The following is a 23,227-nucleotide window of genomic DNA, read 5'->3' as shown; positions in this document are numbered from 1 at the left end:
GTTCTGCACATGCACATTCTCGCCTTCTCTGAATAAAGAACCGAGCAGCAGACATGTTTGTTCAGTCAGGAATCATACACCCCCCCTTAGCTCACCATTAGGTTAAGAGGGGAATTGTACAGAATCGCTGTTTAGGTATGTATGATCTACAGTACTTTAGGGATTGAGTGACATTCAAATTTTGGGAGGCTTCTTCCCATAGAATTTCAACCTTTAGAAGGAGAAGAGTGATGTGAAAGACTGCGGCATCAAAAGGAATTCTTTATGCTGGCTATTTGTTCCATGCTTAACTGGACAAACAAACCCTTAAGTGTACAGTGGAAATGAAGCCAGTTGTTCTGAAAATGCTGTAAATACTGATCCTTCACTTTCTAAGCTAGCTTTAAATTAAAGACGGACAAGCACAAAGTTTACAACAAGCATCAGCTACGTTAAGTCACTCTTACAAATATGGCTGTCCTTTGACAAGTAAAATGCTCTTCCATCTTGCAGAGTAGACCATACCAAATCATGGTTTTACAGTGTCCATTGAACTGTGCTAAGGATCAAGACTTTGGATACTTTGCTTTTTCCCCATCTACATTGCAAGATGGAACAGTGTTAATACTTCAGTTGGGACTCCTGACAGTTGATTCTGTAGTGTAGCCAGGACACAGCCTTTAAATGCTAAAATAGGTGTTCAAATACCATTGTAATGGGTACAGGGTACACTGATTTCAGTACTAATTTTTGGCTAGAGCTGCTTTGTCTTTCATTTGACATTAAAGCACACACACCGTTCTGGAGTTAAGGGAATTGTCACTTTTGGACATCTGTCTTTCAAACCATGAAAAACATAATACATCCCAGACAGATTAGGAAACAAACATTTATTATAAACTGGTAGTTTTACAGATCTATAGAAGTGATCATCAGCTTTTTTCAGTACATAGACTAAGAATACATAATTTGAACACATCCCGTCAGAGGCACATGGTGAAAAGTTAAAATTCAACTGGTCTCATGTTCTTTGGCAGTTGAAAGTGTCCCCACCACAACTGAACACTCATAATGGCACTTATACAAAATATTAACCAAATGGACTGACTCTGCTACACAACAGGCGCTGCTTAGGTCATCTTTACATTGCATAAAGAATATATCTGTTACAGTCAAAGGGATAATTGAAAAACAAAACTGGATCCCATGAATTATATGCAGGTACAAAGGGATTGGCAAAGACAAAAAGAACATGGACAATCAGATCATAAAGACATTGTACATAAGCACCATAATACCTGCTGTAAAGCGATAGATTCTGGCTTTTAAAAGAAGTGCATAAACTAGAGGGCAGGTTAACAAAGGTAAACCCAAAGAAAGCTGCCATTTTATAGTATCACCAGATTAACTCACTGGATTTATAAGATCAAGAATGAAAAATGGTTACCCCTTGTGTGTGTCTTACATAAAAGGCCAAATTCTGTCTGTTCTGTCTGCCCACCCATGGAATTAGTGCAAATTAACGCTACAAAAACAGTTATATTGTGCCAGCGTTCAGGCCAGCAAGCAACTGAAGTATACCTTAGTGGGGAAGCCATTTACGAAGTGTCTGTACATTAAAATATCCATCCCATATATGGGAGAAACTGTGAAATAAATGACTTATCAAAAATGAGTTCTTGGGCTCTTTGACTGCTTTGTTTGTATTTTTCCACATTAATATAAAAACCAAGTACCACTTCAATGTTCTGATTGTGGTGTCCTGCCTAGCCCCTTGGCAACCTCATCTCATTTTCTGGTCCCAGTCTGACTCCCTGAGCCAGTGCTCTCAGCCCTTCAGCTTCGGTAGGTGGGGAGAGAGAGTGCCCCACACTTCAACAGTAACTACCCCTCCAGTATTACAACTAGAAGGATGTTGTTGAACTGCAACCATTCTGAAAGGGAAACAAATGAGTCCTCAGACTCTAGTAGGAGGACGACAGCATTCCAAACCCCACTGAGAAAAATCATTCAAAAGCCTCCCAATAATCAGCCGTGTGACCTTTGCTAACTCGCTTGTTTTGCTACACTCCAATTATTACAGCCAAGACCTAATGCAGCATCAATTTTATATTAGATACTTCCTTTATCCTGGAACTGTAACCTGCGCTTACAGGGAGTTTAGTGATCCAGTAGTTCTTTTCTGTTGCTATTATGATCCTATAAAACTTGCATTAAGAACCAAGGCAATCTTGGCTAATGCTGCCAGCATTTATAAATTAAGTGGAAAGCAGCCCAGTGAAATGAGCTATGAAGGTCATTGTGACTGTACCATAAAAACGTAGCATTTAACTCAGTTTGAGGTATTCTGATGTCATAGAACAACATCCCCTTGCACTTTCATTTCTTTAGAGGAAAAACAGAGGAATAAAAGCCAAACATTTTGTCATCCTGAAAGAAAAACTATCAGGAGACAAAGTTTAATATGGTGTTCTAGTCTTACCTGCCTCTAAGGCAATGTTTTCCCAGGACTTATTTTAACAGTTTATCAAAAAATCAATATTGCCTTTACAGATAGTAAGTGCAAAAGGATAGCTGTGAATTGCTTGAGTACAAGATGGTGACACAAATCTACGTGTTTTAATACCAATGCAGTAAACACTTTTCCCAAATGTGGCTTCAGCCCAATCTAATGCATATTTAAGAGAGCAGTAATTACAAAAAAAAAAAAAAAAAAAAAAAGAGCCAAGAGCTAAACCACAGGTGGTTTCCTGATAGTCTTTTAACTTGTAGCTGATTTAAAGATGCTGTGTTTTTTTTATTTTTAAAATCCATACTATATTGATAGCAGTTTGGGGATGGGGTTTAGAAACTAAGGAAGTTCCTTCCAACTTGGGCAGAAAACAAAACCACAGCTTCTTTGCACAGTGATCTGTTCTCCAATTACAAACAAGAACAAATCATTTATTTGAGAAATCCTTTTGGTTTGAATATTCCTGAGAAGGCTAGAGGCTTATCAGCTTTTTCCTTCTTTTCATGCTATTCCCAAATTTTGTTTCATTTTTTCATAAACCACATAGCTGATGCTGACAGCCGGAAGCACTTTCATGAAGTTTGGGCCTATGCCCCTATAAAGTCCTAGGATTCCTTCGTTAGCAATTATCCTTTGAAAGAGTCCAACCATGTTTAGCTGTGGGGCTCCTTCCAACAGTGCTAGAAAAGAAAAGGAAGATAGCAATCTCCATCATTCAGCAGTTCTAGTGATGTTAATATTCTAATCATATAAAGCTCCTCACTACACAGATGCACAACTTATCACCTCTAACCCTATGGGCTTGGTACAGTCTCTTCTCAATACTATTTCCTAGCACAGCAAGGTCTGCTCTAAGTTGCTAAGTTTGGGGCAAGTCTCTTTCAGCTGCAGACGTGGGCCTTGGAACTCACTCCCATGAAAGGTCCACAAGAATATCTTGCTGGTTGCCTTAACAACATGCTGGAAGTTCTATCTGTCCTGTTGATCTATCCTCTCCTGTCTGAGACCTTGCACTTCCATGCAGCTTCTACTACCTTTCTACTCACTTATTTGCAACAGTTAGTAAAAGTGACCCTTTTTCAGTGGTAGATTTATTTTCCTTGAAGGTCACAGAGCTTTCCTCTACACCAAATTCCTTGGTCTCCTCTGGCCATGCATTTGCTCTGGTGGTTAGTGCTTTCTTTCTTTCTTTATTTATTTTAATTTCAGCTTTGTCCTTTGATTTTACAATATGGTCTTTGCATAGTTTGTGATGGGAACTCCATAAATGGGTTAAAATACATAAGGTGATTGACACAAATCTATAAAATATAAATATTAAAAACACAAAGAATCTGGAATCTGTAACATGAAGGTTGTGTCAACAACCAACAAAGCCAATCAAAAGTTTAGATGGGCAAGGTCAGTATGGTATTAGACACCTTAAAAACCGGCCTACTAAGTAGGGAGCATTCTCCAAATTATAAATACCTTTAAAAGATATTCTTCCCAAACCCAAATCCCAATTCTCACCTTGAGCCTGCATGCGAGTTCTGATGAGAGCAAGAGGGTAGCTGGCTAACTGACCACAAGTGCTGGAGACAGTACCACATCCGAGCAACACAAAGACACCAGGGTTAGCAGAGTCTGATGCATAATGATCTAGCCAAGCAGTCTTCAAAGCCTGTCAGGAAAACATAAATGGATATGAATAAGAGGTATATTAAAATTTACACTAGATGGTTAAGCAGACTTTATAGCTATCAATATTAAGATGCTCCTTTGCCTCCATAAAAATATTCCAAATGCATTCATGGGCTTGATCCTGCTATGTGTTGAGTGCTCTGCCTCAATCCAACAAACACTTAAGCATATGCCCCCCATTCTCACCCCCCGATCGGCTGCCTTCTCCACTCACCTGCCTCCTGGGAAGGGCAGCGATTCAGGATTGCTGCAGGAAGCAAGCAGAGCTTGCTCTCTCCCCACCCCTCAGGAGCCAAAGTGGTTCTCACAGGAATGGAGAGGGACACAAAAAGCTCAGCAGCTCAGGATACTTCTGCTCTCTCCTCCCCAGTGTCCTTCCTCTAAGCAATAGCATCACTCCTCTGCTCCTCTCCCCTCCTATCTCCCTCCCTGCAACACCAGGCCTGGGAAGGAGGAGGAGAGGACTCCATTGCTGCTGAGTCCCCACAGGCCTCAGAGAAGGGGTAATGAACCCCTGGAGTTGCAGAAGGAGCAGATGTGGGTGTGAGAGCTCCCACAGTGGGAGCCAAAATCATCACAAATCCAGACAGACCAAACCACAATATAAATTTAAAACAAAAACCACTCATGATTCTGGGGGAATCTCATGATTTTGGTGGGTCTGACTCATGATTTTTGAATCATAGGGTTGGCAATACTGTAACACAGTAAGGAAAAAGATGTGAAAAACCAGCCCTGAGCATACTACAGCGGATATTTTTTAAATTCTCAAACAAGTATAACTACAAGTTAGTTACAGATGTGAGTGAATGATACATATTTTAAGAAGGTAATGAAGAGGGCAGATTACATTTTTGTGTGTCTAAAGAAATAATACATGCATCAAGTAAACAAACTGACCTCATAGACAGCCAGGTCTATACCAGCATAAGGAATTATGCCCAGAATGTTGGGTACATAACCTTTGTAAAAGGCTGTCAACCCTTCTCTTTTTAAAATCTTCCTAGCACAGTCAAACATCCCAGAGTATTGTCCTGTTTTACCCACTGCCAGTCTGGTCTTTAAGACCTGAAGGTAGAAGAAATGTAGAATTAATTATTTGACAGGTCACGACCCAGCTTACATATAGGCACAACAAATCTTTGCGTACTCATAAGTTTCTATTTCCAAAAAGTGAACCTCTTTACATTTGCTACTTAAAGTCTCCTTTATAAACAACGAGAGTTAAGGTTTGGTTAGCATTAGTTTTTTCAGAGTTTTATCATTTGTAAGAGGAATAGTCCACCTAACAAGCTTATGGTTGTGAAGGAACAGGGTATATTTTTTTAGTCAAAATCAGAGTAAGATGAAAGTTGTGATTTGCCTTTTTTCCCCTTCTCATGTTCAAGAGAGACAATTTTTTAAAAACAAATTACAAGATATCTAGAGCCTTTCATTAGGGCTGGTGCTTAGCCTAAGAACAAATGCGAAATTAGCATTTAAAAAGCAAAGACTATGCAGGAACATGAACTAATTCCTTCTAAGGCTTCATTGGATCAAGCTTTTCAACTGAGGATTGCAAATCATATTACAAACATTAAAGAAGACTCATGACATCCTTTTGAGATAATTAAGGGATATACAGGGATCACTTCACTCACTACTGAAATGCAACACAACAGCTGTTTAACAGTGCCTGTGACTTTACACCAGCATTGCAAAATAGGGAGCGAAGAACACCATGTTCAAATGAAACTGCCAAGGGAATTCCCTGAGCAGGAATTTGGCCTGCTTGGAAGTCTCATAAGAGATGGCTCCCATATGTGATATCTGGCACGTCAGCATACAATCTTGGCCAGGAACACCGTAAAAACCAGCTTTACTGCAATACTCTGGCACCGTTAGGAAGATGAGAATATCTTAGGGCTTTTCTATGTGACGAGTGCTACAGCGGCACAGCTACAGACCTGTAGTTATACCACTGCAGCGCCACAGTGCAGACGCTCTCTACAGAGATGGAAGCGTTTTTCTGTCATTGTAAGTAATCCACCTCTCTGAGCACCAGTAGCTATGTCAATGAAGAAGGCTTCCACTGACCTAGCCACATCTACAGCAGGGTTACATCAGCATCATTATGGCGCTCAGGGATGTGAGATTTTTACACCCCTGAGCAATGTAGCTATGTCAATCTAAATTTTAAGTATAGACCAGGCCTTATTGTAGAACAGGGCCTACATACCTCCACATCCATTCTTGTGTAGTACGCCACTTGAATATAAAAGGACCAACACTGTAACATTTGGTTGCTTTATTCTATGTGCTTAGCAACCAGCTGTGACTTGATTTTCTAAGGACAATAATGACTTAACTAAAAAAAACAAACTCCACCACAGTGTGTAGAATGCCATTGTTTTTTTTATCCCCACAGAGGGACACTCCTTATCAGAAAGAGTTCAGGGTGAGTCACTATTTATATCAGTTTCAAATCTTGCTAAATCCTGGTCCCAGCACACAGCATGGGCAACCATGCTGTGTGCTACAAGAGTAATTAATCTTTTAGGGAGAGGGAATGGATCTTCTACCCAGGCTGCAGAATGAAAAATAGTCACTCTGGAGCTATTATTCTATTCTTGAGGCTGGAAAAATTGTCGCAATACTGTTCTGCAGGCCGCTACCTGTTGAATGGAGGAATAATAGCAGTGACTCCACAGAGGAGCAGATCAATCTGCCAACCCTGCCCATAGTGCAAGGAAATCCAACAGAGGTAGCTTAACTTCATCTGCACGGGCTACCTAAATCTAACCCCAACTCTGCACAGCAGAACTATATTGGTTCTGTTGCAGGCAAGGCCTGCTCACCCCATGCCAGGGTCTTGGACCCAGTAATGGCAGGTACTCACCAAAGGAGTTTCCCCTGGTGGTCTGGTGTAGAACTTCAGTTACATTTCTGCCTCAGTTCCCCCTAGTGGTTTTTCAATGAGTTCAGTGATACTTCTATACAATGAGCAATGCCCCTTCAGGGATTTTGTTTATTTAATCAACCACCAAACAGTGTGTAAACAAGCCTTCTCCTCCCCTAAGTTCCCAGTCTTCTCCTTTGCCTGGAGTTGTGCAGTCTCTCCCCTGTGATCTCATGGTATCTCCCAGGCCTCTCTGCCTCAAGAGCTTTGTAGTCTCTCCCCTCTGGAGCTGTCTCTCTATGTTTTGGGGACTGTTCCTCTCTCCAGGAGCCTCTGCTACCACTGCACGTAGCTTCCTACCCAGCTCCTCTGAAGAGTTCTCTTCCCAGGAGCTTCCTTTCTATGTTCTCGTCTCCTGCCTGACCCTCAGAACCATTTATAAACCAAGTGTTCCTTTATTAATTAATTACCCCACACAGCTGCTCATCCAATTAACTATCCACAGGTGGATCTGGATTGGCTTGTTTGCCTTAGCAAAGCCTGTCGGGCTAGATGCCTGCCCCTTAGAGGACCAGTCCCAGTGGCAGGGCCACATTTAGGGAAGTATTTAAGCACACACTTAACATTAAGCATATGCTTAAGTCTTTTACTTCATGGGACTTAAATATACACTGAAATGTTCTGCTGAACAAAGATAATTTCCAGACTTAGAGACTTAGCATGCAATCTGTGACAACCAAATTTCTAATATTTTAAAAGAGAAAGAACACAACCCCCAACATGTATGCACATGGTGGTTTGGGTTTGTTTTTTTAAATGACATAATTTAAATTAAAAAAAAATTCAGAAAATAGAAAAACCGCACATAACCCTAAACACCAGAAATTCTAAGTATAGAACATGCCGTGTTGTATCCCAGAAAGTGTCAGGTAGCATTATGGTGTGATTCTGAAGGAGTAAATCTACAGAATGCAAGTGAAAGTTGTGATGTCGGCAGAACTCCTTTAATGTTTCCACAAAAAGTCTTATCTTGCTCTTGGTGAAGTCAACAGGATTTTTGGCACTGACTTCAATGGGAGACCAGTCCTCTCTTGCTTACCTCCATAGGATAAATAGAGGTTTGTGCTGTTGCCCCAGCCAAAGAACCAGATACAAATCTTTCAACGGTCCCTATCTTTCCATCTTCATTAGCAAATAGCTTCTTATACTGTGTAGGTAAAATACATAAAGACAAATATATCACACATCTTTCTGAGGCAGGTAGAATCCCCCAGCAGAAGCAGAAATATGACATGAGGTTTTCCCATGAAGTTTGCATTATAGATGTCCAATTAACACAACTTAAAAATATTTACATTCCAATTCTGTGTGTAATGATTTATAAAAACATAGATCTTCCAGCCTGTAAAAGTCCTTTACATTTGGTCCCACTGAGTGGGATCAATTCTGCCCATACTATAGTGGCAGAGGAGCACCACTATAGTTAAATTTGCCCCAAGACATTGGTTTAAAGGTCAACCTTTCTAAATCCTCTAAAATTGACTTGATTAGTCTTTGAAATTTGGTATGCCTCAGGAGCGTACAGGGTAGGATTAGGGACCCACATTTAGAATCATTTGTGCCAGGGGGCCCGGACATACAAGCCTGAGAAAAAACAGCCTTTTTAAAAAAAAGTTTGGGGGGGGTTGGGAGGGAGGAGAGCTAGAGATCAAGCTATTGATGTGATGAGGGTCAAAATGATCTCGATCTCTCAAGTTTTACCCAAGGTAGTGCTTTGCGTGCACACAGTCTTTGAGGGACCCAAACTGACAATGGTGTTTAAGAAAATACACATTTTTACTACGCACATGTACCAATACAGAAAAGCAGCTAGAGGATTTTAATTCGCACCATTTTATATGCTTTAAAGCTCAAGTCTTCTAAGTACTCTGAAATTTGAATGGTTAGTCAGGTTGGTTTGAAAATCTGGTGTCTCTCATGAGGGCACAGGGTAGAGCTAGGGATTCAAATTTGGGGTCATTTGACAAAGAGGTTCCCAGGTTGTCTTAAAAAAAAGTTTCCTTCTGCTGCTCTGTACTGTTAAACTGAACGTTACTAATCACTGGATGAATCAGAGATCATTCTGTTTGACTGCTGCAAAGTCATACTTCAATTAACATAACTAAGGATAAGTTAATCACAAGCACCCACATACCACAAAAGGAATTTTGAACTGAGCGGATGTAGTGCTACCATTTGAGAGTCATGAGTGGCAGTTTTATTTTGGGGGGAATATACTCAAAGTGGAATTAGACATGTGAATCCTTAAGAACATAAGAACTGCCACACTAGGTCAGACCAAAGGTCCATTTAGCTCAGTATCCTGTCTTCCGACAGTAGCCAATGCCAGGTGCCCCAAAGGGAATGAACAGAACAGGTTATCATCAAGTGATCCATCCCCTGTTGCCCATTCCCAGCTTCTGGCAAACAGAGGCTAGGGACACCATCCCTGCCCATCCTGGCTAATAAACACTGATAGACCTATCCTCCATGAATGTATCTAGGAAAGGAGGCATTAGGGAAAGGAGGCGCGGTACATGTGTTAATGGGATGAATTGGGGAACTGCTGAAGGAGGGCAGACTTAAAGGTTGAACGCCTTAACTCTGCATTTCCGGGTTTTCAGAAGTTTCAGTTTCGATTCACTCAACATTCTGCAATGGGATGGCATATCACTAAGCAACCCTAACTCAGAAATGTTGGGTTTTGGTCATTCAATACCTATATGGTTGCACTTTTATAACAGATGAGAACCCCGCATTCCTTGCATAACCAGAACTCCAACTTAAGTGAATGGGTACCCAAGGAATGGAGAATTAGGCCTTATGTGCACCATATCACTTGCTGTAGGCAGCCAAATACAACTACTCAGGCAGAACAAAGACTAGACTGCAGTATCAGTTACAGATAAGCTGAAGTAAGAAGTAACGTACTGAGGGAGGTAAGCAATAACTGCACATTAGAGCAAACTACAACCTCTCATCAGAAGTTGTAAATCAGATATCCTATACTCAAAGGATAATTTTTTAAAACAGATTTTGGGTTTGGGGTTATTTGTTTACAGCATAGAAGAGTTTTGATGTATTGTACATTACTTTGCTCTTACTTCTGGCCCTAGCAAGACTCTGCCATCTTCACAGATGAGAAAGCAAAGATCAGTCACCGGGTGTTCTAGAATTTCAAACTAAAACTGTGACCGCAGGGAGATCTCTATTCCAAAGGAGGATCAGGCCTTTAATATGTTGTGTAAAGCTGATTCAGAGGTAAATATAATGCTGAAATCCATGCTGAGGGCATCTTACTGCAGCACATTGACATTTGACTTTAAAGAAATCCTGTACATGGGTATGTGTTAGGCTAATACAACATGCTAGATTTTTATGTGGTTACCATTTAGAAAGTACAACTGAAGTATTTACAATTAGAGCACCTCTCCACAAAAAGTTATATAGATAAGTAGGTAGCTTTAAACTCATATGATGTGAATTTGATTTCTTTCCTACATTGTTCACAGTACAACAGTAATAATCCACATTACTCAAATATTTTATTAACCAGTCATAAGACTATTTTAACTGTGATCAATAAAACCATTATATACATTTTCATCATCATTTGCATTCTGTTTGTTTTTCAGTATTTAGTGTTCATCACCTTGATGTGACACATTACCTGTTCATATGCCCAGAACTTAACAGCTGTTTCAGGTGCGATTTTAATGACATTCACACCATTTCCCCTCCAAAGGGAACGGATGCCTCCTTCTTTCACCATCTGCTTAAGGCCATTTGATATATTCATTTTATTTGACTTTGAACTATGAACCTATTAACCACAGTAAGAAAAAGAAATGCTTAGATTGAATATAGGACTCATTTTTAAGCAACAAAGGATAACTGTTTTAGTAAATACTTAAGTCAAAAATCCCTAGAAGACAGACAGTATAATTACTGGTCTCATAACTGAATAGCTGTAGTCAATCTGAGATGCTGCAATATGACTGTAAACTAAGGATTGTTTTCACATCATTAACATTATCTGTTGTATTTCTTGAAAGCTAACACTATAATAACAATATTCCAATCTTTCGTTTGTGATATTTCTTCCAAATTAGCTACTGGCTCAAAAGGGAATATAAATGCTCATTATCAAGAGAAATGCAATATATTCCTTAAAAGGCATACTATAGAAACACTACATAATGTGCTTTTTAGATTGAGTAGTACTTTCTATATGGCAGACTCAGAAAACATAAAGCAAGCTACTGTTTAAAATCCTGTGATTTTGAAAAATGTCTGGAAAGCATGTAAAAAGTGTGAAATTTATTGCTGATCTTAATACACTATTGTAGTTTATACCAGCACAACTGATTTTGATAGGGTAGATGTATTTTTCAGTATCCGCCTTTTATTAATCATTTTAGATATCAAAAGGGAACATATTTAATATAATATCTGTACCACAACACACCACAAAGCAAGTCTCCTTACAAAAATGCATCATTTGAATTCTTTAAAAAAGCAGCAAAATGCATAAAACAAACATGTAAGCATCAGGGTGCAAAAGATATCTACAAATTAGGGCCTAACCCTACAAACCACTATGCCCACAGGACTAGTTAGGTGTAGTTTATCTTTGCAGATCAGGACCTAAGTCAATACAAATTATGAAACAGTTTTAAAAGCACAATGAGAGCCTCTCTAGAAGTAAGATGATATATTCTGCTATTAGTTTGCAAGAACTCCCAGCCAGCTGGAACTCCTCTAAAAAACTGCCACAAGATGGCCCAGATTATTCTAAATGGGAAAAGTGATTTACCAGAATTTAAAGTTGCTTAAGTGTTGCAACTCACCTGCATCATGACTTTAAGGCGATCTAGTGGTGCTGTACCTGTTCGAGAAACAGCACCAGCCACTCCTCCTGATAACAGCTGTCTCCACCACTGCCCAGACTTTTTCTCTTCCTCTGTGAATTCATCTGGGATAGTCAAGCTATCTCCTATATCCAACACCTGTCACAATGCAAAGCAGAAAGGGGCAATGACTATATTTCCTATTTCATCTACTTAGTGATTTTACTGATAGTTCTGACACAGGCTTGACTACAAATAGATACCGTACCAAATGACAGTGTATAAAAAAGTTACGTTAAAGACATAAAAATAGCCATCAATAACCTGTAATGTACATACTGTAATTTCATTCCATTGTTATAAATTCAAGTAAGACCAATTCTATACAACAAAAATCAAAAGTGACCCTTTATTCCCTTTAAATGTATTTAGAACACCACCACCCAAAACCCACCATTTCAAAGACAGCACCATCATCATTAAAAATTATGACAAACTCCTTTCTTGAGCATGGCTGTAATGAAGACATTTTGTCAAGCTCAGTAAAGCTTTCCAGACAGTGTCCAAGTCCAAAATGCTTACATGCTACTAACCTTTCATCCAGGCAGCCTTTACGGATTAGTTTGATAATCTCTTAAAGATGTTGTCAAGAGATTAATCATTCAAGGTAATTTATTCATGTATTTTACAGACACACACATTTGAAAATAGCTTTCTATTGATAAATTAATATAGCACCTAATTATATGATTCATTTCACTAATCCATTATGATCTTTCTTGTTCCAACCAACAATTTTACTGATTGTTTTGAAGAGACATGATGACTATCCTTCAGTTGTGAAAGTCTGAAATCTCCCTGCCAGATGTGTGTTTAGTTTAAAATACTTACTGTTCAACTTGAACAACAATGAACATTACCAAAGGCGACAGGGGTAAGGTTTCCCATGACAGAAGGCTATGGATTTTTATAAATAAACTTAAATACACACCTTCATTTTCATCATATCATATATGTAATAATAAAAAATTAGAGGGACTGCACCATTTAATACTACAAATCCAGTTTCCCATGAGAGTTACATTTGCCATTAAAAAGAGAGAGCGAAAAATCTTTCCAATAAGAGAAAGCAATTACTGCCAAAGTAGCTGGGGAGTGGGAGGATTAATTTTTTTCCTTTAATAAAGTGAGTTATATTTATACTGTTGCTGAATTTAATTTTAGATGCTACCACTCTTAATGCCGCAAGTCCCCCCCCCCCAATCTGTAAAATGGAGATAGTACACTATGTAGCGTTTTGTCTTGTTTATTTAGACTGCAAAAGCTCTTCTGGGCAGGAACTCTCTCTCTGCATCTGGATAGTGCCTAGCATGTTGAGACATACATTTTTGAAAGTGATGAGTGATTTTGGGTGCCTAATTAGAGACCTCTTAAAAGGGCCTGATTCCCAAAGGGTGGGTGCTCAACACTCAGAGTATGCCTACACTAGAAACACTATAGCGGCACAGCTACAGCTGTGCCACTGTAGCATAGACACACTTACTACAGCAACAGAAAGAGTTCTTCCATTGCTGTAGAAAATCCACCTCTCCAACCGAATTCTGTCGACCTACCAATGTCTACACCGGGGCTTGGGTTGGCTTAATTACATTGCACAGGGCATGAAATTTTTCACAGCCCTAAGCAATGTAGTTAAGCCAAGCTAACTTTTAAGTGTAGACCAGCCATGAAAATCTGGCCCCTTTAAGGGGTTTCCAGTTGGACACCCAAAATGGAGCCCCCCCAAATCACCAGTCACTTTTGAAAATGTTGACTGGGTGTTCTAGTTTGTGCCTATATTAATAGCACCTGCCAGAATTTGGCCTTATATGCACTGGACATTAATATCACCTTACAACTAAGCCTAAGAAAAAGAAAAAGCTAAAGTCACCTTTTGGGATTTTACTGTATAAACATTACAACAATAGCCAGCCCACAACACTCCTATGCTATTTAGATTCCTGCTCACCAGAGTCCAATCACAACTAAGAGCCTTCAATTTTAAAATAAAAAGAGTTTTCAAAAGGCTGTTACCATGAGAAACTGAAACAAGATTTCAAACATTTTGGCTACGTAGGGCACCCCCTGTATTGCTGTGGTAACTGGTTCCAAGTTCTCACAGTAGGCCAACTGCAACAATTGTAGATCTTATGGAACACTTCTAAACTGAATATTTAGGATTAGATGAGGAGGTTCCATAATAACCAGAAAAAGAACTTGTAATTTTCAGCATTTAAGAAACAGAAAAAGTCTTGGGCATTTTTCACTAAATAGTATAGACTCAGAACTATCCAATTTCATATATTTGCCTCATGTTTTCTTTTGGCGAGTCATCTAAGAGGATAGCTGGATGTTATTAACCATGTGATACTCCCACTGTGAATTCAACCAGGGCAGGCATATACGTTTAGCCTGGTTTTAAAATAGAAAACTATGAATCGTTGTTTTCTTCTTACAGTTTCATAGCTTAATAAAGGTCAAAGACTATTCTCCTCCAACTTTTAACTATAAAATTATTCTCAGGTTGGGACTATGTACTGCAAATCAACCAAAACTGTAAACACCTATAAGCAAGTTTTTATCATGAAAAGGCTGACAGATCCTTCAGGATTCAAATGATCTCATTATATTTAAAGTAATTACAGTTTTTAGCCATGTGGTCTTACCCTGATCATTTACAGGAAAGTTCATTCTGTCAAATTATTTATCTGTGCACATGCAATATTTCACTGGAGGGTTACCTATAACTTCGCATTGCTTGCATATCAAAGAATTATTAATAAAATAAGATCTCAACTCTTGAGGAATTGGACTTACCAAGGCTGAGACAAATGTAGTGCATTACTTCCTGCCATTACGTATTCTATTCTTACTTAAAATTCTGGAGAGAGCATGCACATGTATGTGTGCAAACACTTATCTAGAGTCTACATTAAAATAGCAATTTTGTGAACTTTATGATAAAATTGCTAGTTAAATGAAACTGCTAACACAATACCAACATTTTGAAACAGCTAAAATACTTCTCCAACTTGTATGATCACATGAAAGCAACAGTCCGTTATAAAATGCACATAGTAACTAGAAAAAGGATTTACTATTGTGTGACATTGTTTTGTGAGGCCTCTCCAAAGGGACAAAATTCTTATTTCTAGTCCTAATGGTTGGCAAGATACTGGACCTTAGACTTTTCACTGATCCAGGACTAAATACTCATACACACACAAGGATACTTGGGGCAGGAAGATGGGATAAGAACACCACATCTGGGAGGAAAAAAAACAAACTATACCAGCTGTCTAAAGCCTCTCAGAAGGCTTGAAGTTCTAAAATTAGTTCTGGCAGAGATGGATTTGGAAGCAGAATCCAGGTGAGGAGTCAAAGATGCAGGATAATCTCTCTCTCTCTCACACACACACAGCTACATAAAATAGATCTCCTTTAAAATACAAGCTGAACTTACAGTAGAATGTTTCCAATAACGGATTATTTCCTCAATGTCTGTTGCTGGGTTAAATAAAAAGTGATCCCGCCATTCATTCCAGTCCACTGACATTGTCCCATCAGCATCGATGCTGAAAATAAAACAAAACAAAAGTATGCAAAATATTAAATTATGTCTGGAAAATAGTAAAAATAAATAAAATATCTGGTCACTCTACCTGCAAACTTTTTCAGACTTGAAGTCCTGTGAACCCATGCAAACCAGTCCTCACACAAGAGTGTGAAAATCCATGTACAGCAGTGGATACCAATCTTATGAATGGTCAGTAAAACGAACCATTTTTCCCAACTGAGGTGGGGGGAAGGGTAAGTGGACATAACAAAAGTCACGTTAATGAAGAACAAGTTGACATCCCTTCACATTTCCAATGCCTTCCATGAACTGGAAATCATACTCTGCAGGACAAGAAAACAATGCAGTGCACCATACTACAACTTATGCACCATACCTACTGTAAATTTGAGATGTTCTGTTTTATGAATCTTTCAATTTTATGAACTCAAATACTTAGTATAATAGGGATTCTACTATACTATCACCTTTGGAAGGGTATGCATGGCTCTTTAGTTCACTAAGAAAGGAAAATAGATCATGTTTCTATTCTTAAACTGGAGGCCAACTACTGTTGGTTATGCAGATAGGTGTGATACCTAAATATTAGCATAACTCAGATTCAGTCTTAAATGCATATGAAAATAAAAATTAGACAGTGTTTTACTTTGCCAATAAATAGTTATCTTTGATTTAAAAAATTATCCTTTTACATCTGATCTGGAATTATGTAAACATGTTTATGAACAATCATTTGAAGAATACACAAACTCACAAACACTGACTAGAAATAAGAATGGTTTCTGACCTTTGTAGAATCTTTTCTGCCTGTTGTTCTGAAATATTTATACCCAATAACTTGAGAGACTCTACAATCTCTGATGCTTCAATTTTTCCTTAAAGCATTAAAAGAAAATATGTACAAGTTAAAAGCTTCTTCAGATCTCGTTATGTAAACTCACATGACAATGATCTTTGTTCTACTTAAAGATTTGGAAAGTCTTTAAACTATCATTTAGTACAAACAAAGCAGCACAGACCATTTAATACACTTTTACACTGAAGTCCTAAATGATATATAATTGGATTATATCTGCTCAATATTTGTAATACATAAGTGCATCACAAACACCTAGTGAGTCAGTCTCCCTCTATCAAAGAGGGAAAATATATTTTCTAACTAGAGACCTCCTCACAGCTCCTCCAGCTGCGGAGCAAAATTCCTTAGTTCTACCATCTTGAAGGGGGTTAACTGGAGGAGAATAATTAGTCATTTGGCTATGATGTGGATACTCAATCAAAATTATGAGCCTGCTCCTACTCCAATTGAAATTAATGGGAGAAGATACAAGTTCCACATTAGCAATACAAGTTCCCTCTCAGCAAACTTTATACTCCATTTATTACATACAATATTTACATTACAAACAATATATTTAGGTCCTTGAATGTTTTGGGGAAATAACCATTTTATACTGAATTATTCTGAAATCTAGTTCAGTAATTGGTACCACACATTTTTCTTTCAAGGTCAGGGAAAATAAAGACATACCATCATTGTTTTTGTCCAGACTCTTAAAGGCTAGTTTCATTTTCTTCTCATGGTCTTTAAGATACTGCATAAATTCTTCGAAGTCCAGCTGCCCATCCTTGTTAGAATCTCCAGTTTTAAAAATTTTCTGTTGAGAGAAAAATAATTAAGGAAATATTACTGATCAAAGAATGAATGAAAGAAAAGTGCTTTGTAATATTAAGATCTGCACAATCAACTGTGACAGGCATCTCACACTGGCAGAATTTGGGAAAGAAACACTTTTCCTCGCTCACCAAAACTGACCCCCAATTGAACCTCAACCCACTCATTCTGGGTAGGAAAGTATTGCTACTTCCATTTTATACTAAAATGACTGTCTGTAAGACAGTCATTAGGAAGCAATGATAAGACACATTGAGACAAATAAAACACACTCTTAAATGTAGTTCTACCTATGAAATTAGCCAAGGGTTAAATACAGCCTATATGAATTATGCATCTGCAACTCCGACAGACTAGAAATACATCTTTGAGACAGGGATGAACTGGATTCAAGTTGTGATCTTGCTTACTAGACATTTAGTCTGCATTCAACACCTTGCCCTGTTTGTGTCTAAAGAAGTAACAAAAATGGGGAGTTATAGCATGCTAATCTCTTAGAGCGGAGGTTCCAAACTGTGATACACGAGCTTGATGTTGACTTCACAAAAAAAATTTGAAGGTTGAATGTGAATGAATAAAGTTTGGGAATCACTGATTAGAGTATAGCATTTAAGGTGAAGTTCTGCTCTCATACTTCAGGATGGATATGAAAGCCTATATTCCACTCTCCCTACTCATGTAGAGTTCCTATAAGACAGAATACACAGTTAGAGATGCACTGGATGGATCAGAGACTGATTTGAGAGCAGAATTTTGAAGAATATATTTTGAAGCACCGCATGGTACATTTGAAATCTCTGCTAAAAAAATTAATATGTTTTTAGTTTAAATATTTTCATACAAGTGTGATGAATCAGGGCTATATCTGTACAACTTATGAATTCAGATTGATTTATGAAACTGTATTATGAAGAACTGCTGTATTATGAGTGCCTATATGCATGTGGATCCACTATTGCTGATAGGGCCTGTAGCAGATACACACAAGACCGGGAAAGTGGGAAATACTTAAGGTTAACAATAGTACTCAAACTCACAAAGGTCATGATAAAAAGTAGCTGAAGTTTTAGAAATCCAGTTTTAGCTTAACACCTCCAAAGATAGTGGGGGTGGTAGAAGCAGTGGAACAAAAGAGATCAGGTGACCAAGAGAGGTTAAAATAAAGAAATACACAGGAATAGGGGAGTCAGACAAGAAGAGGAAGCATGAGGCAAGAGAAAGAAGGGGTCAGAAGCTGAGTAATGGGCTCCAGGAGAAGGAGGTCACCCAGCATGTAGGAGCCTCATAGGGCAAAGGAGCCCTACCTGCTTTCCTGCACCCAGATGGCCCCAAGGGACTACAATCCAGCCCCAAAGAATGCCCTGAAGTGGTGAGGAAACTGAGGTGGGGACATGCGTTTAGTGTTTGTGGTTTGTATAATCTGTACTCTATTGTACTTTAACCATAAAAGAACATGAAGTTGTTAGACTCTGTGCATAGTTTGTGTGTGTTGACTGCTTGACAACCGCTGTGTGCCCCTAAGAGAGTTAAACTATAACCAGAAATTTCACACCTTTGGGATAGAACTCTTGGAGACGTGTGTGTTTGAGTAACTGGGGTATCTCACAGGCCAGCACTAATCCTGGGAGCCTAGGACAGGTGGGCTGAGGAGCCCCATTTCTGAGGAGTGATAGCAGACTGAGGGTCAGTACCCAGGAAATGTGATAGAAAGGCCCAGGGAGGAGCCAGTGCTGCAGCCTGCTGAGGCTCCAGAAGCTTAATACACCCCAGGAGAGCCCAAGCACAGAGGCTTTTGATTCCTCTCACACTGGTTCTAGTGGGTGGCCAGGAAGAATTGCTTGCTAGGATCTGTGACAACCAGTTATATCCAAATGTACTCATTGTATAAATACAACATCCCTGCCAATTTATTGTTGGTCTGCACTCTGGCACTCCCCATTGCCACTCCTGCTCCTGAATAGGACTGGATTATAAAACAAATGAACCAAGAACCTAACATAACTCAAGTAATTGCAAATCAGGATTTACATACACTAAAACAAAAATGGTCTCCCAAGAACTTCCCCATCAGTTCCATTCTACTTACCTTAGCCACCCACTCATATACTAATGATGTGTTATCTGTATGAATTATATTAGCCACAGGATCTTATGCAGGCCTTGTCGTAAAATACCTTGCACACCTCTGGCACTTATATAGGTAGGTAATCAATCTCAGTACAATTTGTATGGCTATTCTGAACGATGACATTTTACTGAAACCAAAATTGCTTACTTTGATTTGGAGACAAGATCACTCAATATGCAATAAGTACTCATTCTGCTGTAACCGGTTACAACTTACTGAAATAAAAAACACATTCCAAGAATGAGTAGCCCAACAAGATTCAGCCAAAGAATCTACTGAGCTTAGAGAAAACTAAAAATTTATCATGTGCTGGGTGTACAAGTCAGGAGGAGATCTCTAACACTTCTTGGTATGTTAAATGTCTCTTTCTTCTTCCCCAACCCTTCCACTAAAGTAATGTATGCTCATATTTGAAGTTTTAAACATTTTTGATCTTGTGAACAAAATTCATGAGATAAGACAATTGTGACTAAATATTTAGAAGGGAAAGGTCACATGGCACTCAGCCCTGGTCTACACTAGGACTTTAGGTCGAATTTAGCAACGTTAAATCGATTTAAACCTGCACCCGTCCACACAGTGAAGCCCTTTATTTCGACTTAAAGGGCTCTTAAAATCGATTTCCTTACTCCACCCCTGACAAGTGGATTAGCGCTTAAATCGACGTTCCCAGCTCGAATTTGGGGTACTGTGGACACAATTCGATGGTATTGGCCTCCGGGAGCTATCCCAGAGTGCTCCATTCTGACCGCTCTGGACAGCACTCTCAACTCAGATGCACTGGCCAGGTAGACAGGAAAAGAACCGCGAACTTTTGAATCTCATTTCCTGTTTGGCCAGCGTGGCAAGCTGCAGGTGACCATGCAGAGCTCATCAGCACAGGTGACCATGATGGAGTCCCAGAATCGCAAAAGAGCTCCAGCATGGACCGAACGGGAGGTACGGGATCTGATCGCTGTTTGGGGAGAGGAATCCGTGCTATCAGAACTCCGTTCCAGTTTTCGAAATGCCAAAACCTTTGTGAAAATCTCCCAGGGCATGAAGGACAGAGGCCATAACAGGGACCCGAAGCAGTGCCGCGTGAAACTGAAGGAGCTGAGGCAAGCCTACCAGAAAACCAGAGAGGCGAACAGCCGCTCTGGGTCAGAGCCCCAAACATGCCGCTTCTATGATGAGCTGCATGCCATTTTAGGGGGTTCAGCCACCACTACCCCAGCCGTGTTGTTTGACTCCTTCAATGGAGATGGAGGCAATACGGAAGCAGGTTTTGGGGACGAAGATGATGATGAGGAGGAGGAGGTTGTAGATAGCTCACAGCAAGCGAGCGGAGAAACCGGTTTTCCCGACAGCCAGGAACTGTTTCTCACCCTAGACCTGGAGCCAGTACCCCCCGAACCCACCCAAGGCTGCCTCCTGGACCCAGCAGGCGGAGAAGGGACCTCTGGTGAGTGTACCTTTTAAAATGCTATACATGGTTTAAAAGCAAGCATGTGAAAGGATTACTTTGCCCTGGCATTTGCGGTTCTCCTAGATGTAGTCCTAAAGCCTTTGCAAAAGGTTTCTGGGGAGGGCAGCCTTATTTCGTCCTTCATGGTAGGACACTTTTATCACTCCAGGCCAGTAACACATACTCGGGAATCACTGTAGAACAAAGCATTGCAGTGTATGTTTGCTGGCATTCAACCAAAATCCGTTCTCTCTCTCTCTCTGTTATCCTCAGGAGAGTGAGATATAATTCATGGTCACCTGGTTGAAATAGGGTGCTTTTCTTCAGGGACACTCAGTATAGCCCATTCCTGCTGGGCTGTTTGCCTGTGGCTGAACAGAAATGTTCCCCGCTGTTAGCCACAGGGAGGGGGGAAGGTTGAGGGGGTAGTCACGCGGTGGGAGGAGGCAAAATGCGACCTTGTAACGAAAGCACATGTGCAATGTATGTAATGTTAACAGCAAGGTTTACCCTGAAAGAGTGTAGCGACTGTTTTATAAAATGTCTCTTTTTAAATACCGCTGTCCCTTTTTTTTTCTCCACCAGCTGCATGTGTTTCAATGATCACAGGATCTTCTCCTTCCCAGAAGCTAGTGAAGCTTAGAAAGAAAAAAAAAAAACGCACTCGCGATGAAATGTTCTCCGAGCTCATGCTGTCCTCCCACACTGACAGAGCACAGACGAATGCGTGGAGGCAAATAATGTCAGAGTGCAGGAAAGCACAAAATGACCGGGAGGAGAGGTGGCGGGCTGAAGAGAGTAAGTGGCGGGCTGAAGACAGGGCTGAAGCTCAAATGTGGCGGCAGCGTGATGAGAGGAGGCAGGATTCAATGCTGAGGCTGCTGCAGGACCAAACCAGAATGCTCCAGCGTATGGTTGAGCTGCAGCAAAGGCAGCTGGAGCACAGACTGCCACTGCTGCCCCTCTGTAACCAACCGCCCTCCTCCCCAAGTTCCATAGCCTCCACACCCAGACGCCCAAGAACGCGGTGGAGGGGCCTCCGGCCAACCAGCCACTCCACCACAGAGGATTGCCCAAAAAAAAGAAGGCTGTCATTCAATAAATTTTAAAGTTGTAAACTTTTAAAGTGCTGTGCTTAAAGTGCTGTGTGGCATTTTCCTTCCCTCCTCCACCACCCCTCCTGGGATACCTTGGTAGTCATCTCCCTATTTGTGTGATGAATGAATAACGAATGCATGACTGTGAAGCAGCAATGACTTTATTGCCTCTGCAAGCGGTGATTAAAGGGAGGAGGGGAGGGTGGTTAGCTTACAGGGAAGTAGAGTGAACCAAGGGGCGGGGGGTTTCATCAAGGAGAAACAAACAGAACTTTAACACTGTAGCCTGGCCAGTCATGAAACTGCTTTTCAAAGCTTCTCTGATGCGTACCGCGCCCTCCTGAGCTCTTCTAACCATCCTGGTGTCTGGCTGTGCGTAACCAGCAGCCAGGCAATTTGCCTCAATCTCCCACCCCGCCATAAACGTCTCCCCCTTACTCTCACAGATATTGTGGAGCACACAGCAAGCAGTAATAACAGTGGGAATATTGGTTTCGCTGAGGTCTAAGCGAGTCAGTAAACTGCGCCAGCGCGCCTTTAAACGTCCAAATGCACATTCTACCACCATTCTGCACTTGCTCAGCCTGTAGTTGAACAGCTCCTGACCACTGTCCAGGCTGCCTGTGTACGGCTTCATGAGCCATGGCATTAAGGGGTAGGCTGGGTCCCCAAGGATACATATAGGCATTTCAACATCCCCAACAGTTATTTTCTGGTCTGGGAAGAAAGTCCCTTCCTGCAGCTTTTGAAACAGACCAGAGTTCCTGAAGATGCGAGCATCATGCACCTTTCCCGGCCATCCCACGTTGATGTTGGTGAAACGTCCCTTGTGATCCACCAGAGCTTGCAGCACTATCGAAAAGTACCCCTTGCGGTTTATGTACTCGCCGGCTTGGTGCTCTGGTGCCAAGATAGGGATATGGGTTCCGTCTATAGCCCCACCACAGTTAGGGAATCCCATTGCAGCAAAGCCATCCACTATGACCTGCACATTTCCCAGGGTCACTACCCTTGATATCAGCAGATCTTTGATTGCGTGAGCTACTTGCATCACAGCAGCCCCCACAGTAGATTTGCCCACTCCAAATTGATTCCCAACTGACCGGTAGCTGTCTGGCGTTGCAAGCTTCCACAGGGCTATCGCCACTCGCTTCTCAACTGTGAGGGCTGCTCTCATCCTGGTATTCATGCGCTTCAGGGCAGGGGAAAGCAAGTCACAAAGTTCCATGAAAGTGCCCTTACGCATGCGAAAGTTTCGCAGCCACTGGGAATCGTCCCAGACCTGCAACACTATGTGGTCCCACCAGTCTGTGCTTGTTTCCC

At 40.5% G+C, this 23,227-nt stretch overlaps 1 protein-coding gene across 1 annotated transcript in view; it reads right to left on the bottom strand.

Annotated features, from left to right (window-relative positions):
• Window positions 1–852: 852 nt before the first annotated feature.
• The window catches only part of SLC25A24 (solute carrier family 25 member 24), a 40,132-nt gene continuing 17,757 nt past the window's right edge, over window positions 853–23,227 (bottom strand). Inside the window, exons 2-10 of the mRNA XM_084637566.1 lie at window positions 17,089–17,215; window positions 16,345–16,432; window positions 15,444–15,555; window positions 11,942–12,100; window positions 10,762–10,914; window positions 8,152–8,259; window positions 5,075–5,242; window positions 4,004–4,154; window positions 853–3,171 (exon numbers count right to left, since the gene is read on the bottom strand). Coding sequence (XP_084493692.1) covers window positions 2,993–3,171; window positions 4,004–4,154; window positions 5,075–5,242; window positions 8,152–8,259; window positions 10,762–10,914; window positions 11,942–12,100; window positions 15,444–15,555; window positions 16,345–16,432; window positions 17,089–17,215 — 1,245 coding nt within the window. The 3' untranslated portion in view covers window positions 853–2,992. The remainder of the gene's footprint in view (window positions 3,172–4,003; window positions 4,155–5,074; window positions 5,243–8,151; window positions 8,260–10,761; window positions 10,915–11,941; window positions 12,101–15,443; window positions 15,556–16,344; window positions 16,433–17,088; window positions 17,216–23,227) is intronic.

This window comes from Lepidochelys olivacea (assembly GCF_965140295.1).
Source record: "Lepidochelys olivacea isolate rLepOli2 genome assembly, chromosome: 8".
Classification (NCBI taxonomy): Eukaryota; Metazoa; Chordata; order Testudines; family Cheloniidae; genus Lepidochelys; species Lepidochelys olivacea.
Note: the sequence above shows the minus strand (reverse complement) of the source record. Positions and strands in the feature narration are given on the sequence as shown.